This window comes from Carlito syrichta, unplaced genomic scaffold, assembly GCF_000164805.1.
Source record: "Carlito syrichta isolate Samal-C Ts95f unplaced genomic scaffold, Tarsius_syrichta-2.0.1 Scaffold273769, whole genome shotgun sequence".
Classification (NCBI taxonomy): domain Eukaryota; kingdom Metazoa; phylum Chordata; class Mammalia; order Primates; family Tarsiidae; genus Carlito; species Carlito syrichta.
In genome coordinates this window covers 3,260-12,032 of record NW_007217865.1, presented here as the reverse complement: position 1 = coordinate 12,032, position 8,773 = coordinate 3,260, and the positions used below count along the sequence as shown (strand labels likewise).

General features: G+C 43.5%; 1 protein-coding gene across 1 annotated transcript; it reads right to left on the bottom strand.

Annotated features, from left to right (window-relative positions):
• Positions 1-1,683: 1,683 nt before the first annotated feature.
• Positions 1,684-5,608, bottom strand: LOC103254232 (multivesicular body subunit 12B; the record flags this gene model as incomplete). The annotated part of the gene is made up of 2 exons (XM_021709689.1): positions 1,684-2,035; positions 5,479-5,608. Coding segments are annotated over 2 exons (257 nt in total), but the record flags the coding sequence as incomplete, so codon positions are not given.
• Between the last annotated feature and the right edge of the window lie 3,165 nt (positions 5,609-8,773).

Below are 8,773 nucleotides of genomic sequence, written 5' to 3'. Positions count from 1 at the left end.
GAATCAGTGCTCTTTCTTTATCCAAGAGAAAGTTAAACCTTCCCTGAGGTGGTGCCCATTTCTGGGCCCCTTCCAAAACATATGATGTCATATGTCAAAACATATGATATCAAAACATATGATGTCAATATGATGCCTGTAACTAGTTCAGGGCAACAGACTCTGTGAGGGCTTTCCAGCCACTGCAATGAGCCCAAACTCGAGCTTACCCCAAATACAGGCAATGGACATCAGCACAGGTGATGGACCCCAAGCACAGGTGATGCAGTTAGTTGATGCCCTAGCATAGGGGATGATCTTGCCCTAACTCCAGCACAGGTGCTGGTGATTCTCAGCAGTGCTCTTAGCCAGTGAGAAGGGAACAAATGCTAAATGCACTGTGCTAACCTCACACTCCTGAACTAAACATAGAATCAATTTTTCAACCTGCAACTCTGGGAGGCTCATTAGCTATTCACATCTTCCTATACCTAAGTGAAACTGAAAACTACTTCTAAAGTTCCAGGTAATTCCAGGGGTAGTTAAGTTTAAATACCACTTTTGGTTTGTGAAACTGTCATGAAAAAGACCAGATTGTCTTTATGGGGGAAGTCCCAAAGGACAGTGTCCTTTTAACTTCTGGACTCATTACAGCAATGTTCTTCCAAGTGAGGCAGGTGCTAGGTGTGGAGGAACAGAGTGCAGAGAGGGGATGGCACCTCCCGAAGGGCAGGGTGTAGTGTGTGTGGCCCAGAACCCCACTGGTGACTGCTGTGTCCTGTTCCTGACAGAATATGTTCATCTTGACTCACCCACATGGGAGCTTTTAGATCCATTCTCATTTATGGTACCTCAATCTCTGCATGATGCTGCCTCACTGTTCTTGTTTTATTTACTTTAAAAATCTCTTTCTCAAACTTAATCCATCACTGCTGTTTGTTCCTTGCACTCAAACGATTTACTCTTAGTGATGCACAGGTTTTTGTTTTTGTTTTTTTTTTTTTGAGTTGAAGTCTCACTCTGTTGCCCAGACCGGAGTGCAGTGGCTGCTCCTGGCCACCACAGCCTTGACCTGCTGGGCGCCAGTGATCCTTCCGCCTCAGCCTTCCAAGTAGCTGGAATTACAGGCACGCGCTACCATGCCTGGCTAATTTTTGACTTATTGTAGAGATGAGGTCTCGCCAAGTTGGCCAGGTGGATCTCGAACCCGTGGGCTCAGGCAATCCACTCACCTCAGCCTCCCAAAGGCACGGGATTACAGGCTGAGCCACCGAGCCTGGCTGATGCACAGGTTTTTTATTTAACAGTATTCTTTTTGCCATCTGCTTTTTTTGCAAAAAGTATAGACTAGTAATACCTCTATAACAGTTGAAATCAGTTACAGAGCAACTAGTTTGCTCACCCAAGTTTCTCTGTGGAAACAATTATTAAAACTCAGATTTCCTGAAAAATATCTCACTATTCTCTTATACTCAAACTACCCATTTCTTAGTTTGTAGCTCACTGGGAACAGGAACTACATGAAAATGCATATAGTTACTTACCAGCCCTCCTGGGTTTCAAATGAGTTGCTGGTCAAGGCAGAGAAGGAATTCCACCTTATAAGGCCGGTAATCCCAACCACGTGGCTACAAAAAGTGTGTCTGTGCATATCTATGAGCTCTCTTGAATAACAAGCCAAATTTAAGTTGCATACTCTGCTATTTTAGGAGCGTGAAGAATATGTACAAAATGGAATATAAAATGGCCTTTACATTCATGTAAAGCAAAGATTTCTAATTGGACTTTTAAAAATCCCCTCTAAAAGTACATTGCTTCTATAATTTTTTATACTTTGCACTATTTCAGCAGATACTAAGTGGCAGTGTTCTAAAATGTTGTGCAGTGGGACCCAAGACCATATGACAGCACAAAACACCAGGACGAGCCTCACCTGGGAAGGTTGGGGGCTGGGGTGGAAGCAGCTGATGACTGGGAAGGTGTTGTGGGTTGAGATGAGTCATGATTTCTTGGTACTCTCCCCATTCGATACCAGATCCCCATGCTGTTCAGTTCCCTTTGGGAGAAAAGAGAAATCTTCATGGTGCTGGTTAACACGCTTACCTGACTGATAAAGCAAACTAATTCATTAAAAAGAGTCAAAGCCTCAAGCACCAGGAAATCAATTCTTGCCCATGTAAGATGGTTCCATCACCTCCTTTTGTGGGAGTCGAAGATCAAAGCCTAATGTGAGGGCAATCTGTGATGAGGCTACTTTCCTCACCCTTCCTGAGCTTGCATTCCTACCCCAACAGACACTTTCCTTGCTTCTCAGTCTTTAGACGCCTTTTTGCTTTACCATTTCATTGTAGGTCTATGTAGTAATCCACATTGAGTACTTTGTGCAGTTGGGGGGATAGATGAACAGATAGACACAGAGGCTAGTTCTTAATCACAAGAAGAATTAGCCCCCCACTCTACCACACACCCCAGTTTCAGGAAATGGCCCCTCACTGCTTGATGCCACCTGCAGTTAGCCTCATTCTCAGGGTCATTTTGGGAGGCACCTTCAAATTACAAAAGCTGAGCCACATGCCTCACGGACCACTCCACTGCAACTAGGAGTAGACACAGAGGGGGCTCCCAGACACCGCATTGGGCTTTCTATGACTTCACAGGCACACCCGCCATGGCCAGCCCCACAGCACAAGTCAGCAGTGTTGAGACAGAATGCTCCTAGGAACTGTGACAGGATTATTTTAGCCATACCCAATTTTCAACTTCCCAACTGCCCCATACAACTGTATCTTTGGGACCTGATGTGGAAGAATATCATCTCTTTAAAAAGTGAAAAAGATGTACTCTGTGGATACTTCTAGTTAGCTTCTCAGTTTACTGTAGAACTATTCAAACCCCAATTCTGTCTTCTGAGATGAGTGGCTCCAGTCAGCTGATTTCGCCACATCTTATCATGGTCTTCAGCTGCCAGGCTGTGCAGGAACTCTTAGGAATATGAGGATTCTGTCTCCCCAGCTGACAGTCCCAAACACTTGCAAAGCAACAGGGAAAACTGTGCCCATTTTTAAGAATAAGTGACTTAGAGTTCTGAATATTGAATTCTCTTTCCTTACCTAAACATAACACTGGAATTGTCTTCCTCTGGAAAAGAAAATTTGTCTCCAAATTCCCAAAACTATAGCAATATTTTCAAAATGATATAAAAGAGAAAAGGTTCTGGCTTTGACTATTAAGACATACGTTGGTAAATATCTAATCCTTAGAATTGTTTGCGCTGGCTAAAAATGGAATCTTTTTTTTTTACAATAGTATAGTCTGTAATTAAAAACACACATAGCAACTGAAATTAGGCTTTAAAGGTTCATTATTAAATTGTTGGTTTCTGCTATTTGTATGTAAATGGTAAATGTCTGCTTCTAAGGTACTTGAAGTATGGTTATTCTCTAAACTATTTCCTACTCCTGTAATCCTGTTTACATAATTAGTGTAAACCACATTGCAAAACAGAATTTTTTAGTGTGTAGAAAGGGAATGATCAGAGTCCTTCTAAGAACCACAAAATCTTAATACAGAACATTCGGATTCCATAGCTGAAGAGTCTAAAGAAACTGTAACGCACCATGGGGAAATTAATTTCTATTTCTGTGATACCTGTTCCCTGCAGGCTTCAAGCAGATGCCACAGGGCTCTTCTGTTGCCCTTGCTGTGTCTAGGATATGAGGAAAGGCCCTGGCTTACAGAGTGAAGAGGCAGCTCTGGGCTCAAGTGAACAAGAGCAAAACAGAGTACAAACCAGACCCAGGAGGCTAGCCTCAGAAGCCGAGTAGGAGAGCACATCTTTAGGAACCCACAGGGATGCAGGTGACGTCTGCCAAGCCTGGCCAGGGAAAAAGGCGTATAGCCGAGCAGGCTGGAAACTGTCTACCACACCTATTAATGTAAGAGACCTGAATTTCAATTGACTGAGGACAGTGAACATCTATTTTCTTTTGGACATCCAGCATCCACTCATCCTGCTTTCTGACTTTTTACCTCCCCTCTGTATTTGGGGGGCAGCTATCCCCTGTGGTTGGTTCTGAGGTTTTTGTGGAGCTGACCCTGATTCCAGCTCAGGCCTGGTCGATCCAGAAAACAGTGACAAGTACTGTGTGAATGTGACCCTCGTTATATCAATCAAGACCAATGACACTGAGTTCTAGAACTTATGTTTGAACCTTCAAGAACATAGACTTGTTCTTTGTCTCTGGACTTAAACCTGGATGAAAAGTAAGTGGAGCTACTGCACTATCACACTTTCACCAGGGGAGAAGATATGTCAGAATGAAGTCCGTCCAGAGGCATCAGAGCCAGGAAGGAGACAGGAAGACTAGATCCTAGTGCCTCCCTTTGAGCTCGCCCTTCCAGCCATGCCTGAAGCTAGTCCTGTCCCCTAGACTCTTCTGGTAAGTCAGCCAACAAATTCTTCCTTTGCTTAAGCCAGTCTGGGTTGGGTTTCCTGTTGCTTACAATCAAAAGAGTCCAGGGTGAAATCCTGAGATTCCATTGTGCTTTGTATTTATGGAGCAGCTACAGAGCCAGGCCCGTGCCTGGTACTGAGGCTCCTGGAGAAACAAGATACAAAGGGGCCAGGCCTCAGCAGTTCTCTGTTCACTGAGGAAGACAAACACCAGACCAAAAGCCTGCACAACAACTTGTCATGTCGTCATATAATAGTTGTGTTTCTTCTTACTTGGTGCCCTCCAATGGATTTCCAGTGTGCCTGGAATAAAATCTAGACCATACACTAGAGGTCCTGCTGACCTTTCCCTCTCATCCTAATACTCTCTTGCGCTCGCCATTCCAGCCACGCCAGGTTACCTTCTGTTCCCAGAAGGTGCTACACTCATTCCCACTTGTATGCTTGCTCTTCTGCTGTGCCTAGAAGGCTCTGCCTTCACATCTTGGCATGGCCGGTTCTTGACAATTAGGTCTCTGCTCAAGTGTCACCCTCCTGACCCCCTAACTGAAGTAGCCCCCACTCCATCATGGTGTTTCACTTCTTCACCATCTGAAATTATCTCATTTATTTTCTTGTTTATTGCTTGTCTTTCCATCTTAGAACATCAGCCCCGTGACAGCAGTGCCTTTGCATCACTCATGACCACATCCAGTGTCCTTGGCCCAGTAATACAAAATAGGTCCCCATAACATTTCATGGGGTAAATAACCAGTGCAGAGAGTTGAGGCCCCATGTGGAATCACATCTGGGAAAGACCCAGAAGAGTGCAAAGGGTGAGGAAAGGCCTAAGGCGGAGCACATGGTGTGAGCCCGGTGCAGAAAGGCTGCTGGCTTGGCATGCTGGAGGCCACAGCTGAGTGCTGAGTGCTGAGGACAAAGGGCTGACAAAGGGTCAACAGCTGATAACTTGGGGTCGCACAAAATCCCTAGTACCCTGTTTCCAGGAGTGACATGAGTCCTCTCAGCAGAGAGCAGCAGCTGAGATTCATGCTATTAAGACTTACCCAATAAACGTGTACTGAGGCGGGGCCTGCTTGGTCCGGCCCATGATCCGAATGTCACAAATTGCAGCTTCAGTTGAATCCCGTGGAATAAATTTAATGCATAGCCTCTTCTTTCGAAAAGCCACTTCCTCTGAAGGAAAGGACAACAGAGAAGATATGAGTCTTCCAGAAATGCCACCATCTCTATTCTGAAAACCATGTCTCTTGTCACATCTCCTTCCTGTCAGAAGTAACAGGTAACTCACAAAGGACTGGGTTCTACCCTCCTGACTTTCTTGGGGGATTCAGTCACCCTGTTCTGTGCACAGGATCCAACGCCAGACACCCCCTGCCAAGAAGGGGCTCCCAGGAGCACACACACTCTAAAATAAAGCAGGGTGATTTCCAAAAGTCATGGCCACAATCTACTCACTGCTCAGCCATACATAGTGACACTCTGGCCATTAACACATCGCACCACATGGACCTCTTCTTTTTTACTTTTTATTATAGAAATCTTCAAACATACTCCAAAGTAGAGAGAACAGCAGAATGATTTTTCCATCTCCCAGCCTCAACACTGTGAATAACCGACAAGCTGCTTTAATCTCCTCCCACCCCTGTAGTTTCACTGGATATTTAAAATTAATTCCCGGCACCATGTCATGTCTCCATCAGTATCCTCAGTAGGCATCTATGACAGACACTTGTTTTTAATGACTACCATGCTATTGTCACTCCTAACAAAATGAACAAATTTCTTTAATATCATCCAATAGACGGTCTCTATTCAGGTTTTCTACATTTGTCTGGATTAAGTCTAGATGTTTAGACACTACATTTTGGTGTCAGGTCTCTAAGCCTACTTCATTCTGTAATAACCTGGAGAAATTGAGTCATATTCCTGTGTTTCCTGTATACTGACAGAGATAAAGGCTTAATTACACTCAGGTTAGATCTTTCAGGCAGAAATGCTTCCTGGGGATATATGTAGTTCCTGTGGCATCATATTGCGAGGCCTGGAATCCGGATGTGATGCTCCCACCAGGACCCAGTGATGTCGGCCTGGGACTTTGGTCATATAGTTCCCCAGCTGCTATCCTCTGAGCAGTTTTCCCATTTCCTGAAGGCTGTTGCTAAGATCCATACTTTATATTAAAGGCTTCAGAATGGTGATTTTCTGATTCTGTCATTCCTACTGTATTTATTAGTTGGACTTCTTCAATATAAAAAATAACTTTTGTTCATCAACTATTTGGCTTCCCTGGAATAGGTCTTGTGCAGGAAAGAAAGGGTAAGTATATGATTTTTTCTTCTTACTTATCAAGCCTTAGAGTAATAAGTTGGTGCCCTAGCAGCCTCCAGTGCTGACCAACAAAGGATGTGTGTTTAGATATGTTTCAACCAATTGTAGCTATTTAATATTCAATCAGAAGAATCTGGGTTAAAAATTCCAATTCTGCCATTTTCAGGCACTATAACCTTAGGCAATTTGTTTAGTTTCTCTGAGCCTTGGTTTCATGATCTGTGAAAGGGTGCTAATGAAACCCACCACAGAGGGACACTGAACAGATGCACTGTGGTAACACATGTGATCCACTTTCCCCAGCTCCCAGTACACAGAAAGTGCTCAGTAAAGAGCATCTGTGAGGGATCTCACCATCGAGCCGGATAAGCCTCTAGCACATGACTTATGTCTGCCCTTGGTTCTGACTTTCAAGACCTTTTTGTTATGTGGACAGGAAATAAGCACTTTGCAACTGAGGGTCAGAACGAGGGGAGGGCAGTCCTGCTGGTGGGATCTATGGGAACAGGACAGACTCAGGGGAATCGTTCTATTGTTAGGTTTTTTGGGGGGGCAGGTTGTTCTTTAAAGAGCCAGATAACTTGTGGGTTCTTTTCCCAAGTGCAGGTCAGATCCACAAACCGTGACAATCATGTTCTAAATCTGCACCCCAAACACTACACCTTACAAGGCAGCAATGGTATACTGGGGGATGGGGGGGGTCATAGCAACTCTGCACCTTCAAAAATTATTAGCTGATAAGTTCAGCCTTTGAAAGCATGAAGGTGGGACCTTTCTACAAACTAAACTAACATGCAGGTATTTTACTTGCTTTTGCCATGCTGCTCTTGGCTCTATTCCTCCGTCTACAGCAAACTCGGGGTAAGAGACAGAGCCACTAATTACACACGCGTAAGCAGGTCTAATTTTAAGTAAACATATTATACATAGTCAATAGAAATGTGTTCAGTCATGCTAATGAACAAAGAGAAAGTACACAGCACTTTATAAAACAAACAGTCTTCCAGTTTTTCAGTGCTATATAGATTACAACAAACTGTATTTAAATTAATTATAGGAGTCTGTTCTTTTTGGCTGACTTTATAAAATCAGAGCCTTAAATACTCTCAAATGATAGAACTGACCATAAGGTTTATCTGGTAAGCTTGGGCTCTCCTGTCTCCTGGATAAAGTCTCCAGGAAATGATTCTATAACCGAAGTGAAGAGGTTCCCCTCAGCCCACCCTTCTGTATGTTAAGGCACCTGATGGAGAGCCCAGAACTCAGCCTTGGAATGTCCACAGAGGGGTAGCAACCAGCATACTCCCAATTATGGGGGAGAAGCTTTCCAACCAGTACCACTGGGCCCTACAGCAGCCAGATCATGAGCCAAGATGGGACTTAGTCCTGGACCCCCTCACTGGCCTGGTCCAATGAGTTGAGAGGAAAATGCAGAATGGGAAACCCTTGTGGCTTACAGTGTACCAATATAAAGATAGTCAAAGTCAATTAATTGTCAGAAATGAACACTGATGCAAATTTCAAAACTGTGAAAACACTGGGGAAAAGTAGGGAATTAATACAAGTCTATGAGGCAATTTTAGATCTTAAGCAGACAATAAGAATAAGCAAAAGCAGCAAGCAACTCTTGTGAAAATGTTTAGTCATGCTAATAAATAATGAAGTGAAGATTACAATAGTAAAACTAAATAAAGATTTAAAACTTATGCTGGCAGGCCTGTGGAAAACAGGCATAAGCCTGTATCAGTAGTGGCACTGTGAATTGGTATTTCTAGTGTTAATCTGGCAACAGAGTAATAAAGCTTATCTTCATAGAGACATTCAATAAGCAAGACACAACACAACAGGTACCTTAGGTGATTCAAAGATGAAGTAAACATGGGTCTTGCCTCAAAGAAAGAGCTAGGTAGCAAAGGCATTAAGAAAACATATAAATGGCTAGATTGCAAACTAAAAACAACATTGTAAATTATGTAATAGTCCCTCCACTCTACAGATGAAGAAACTGAG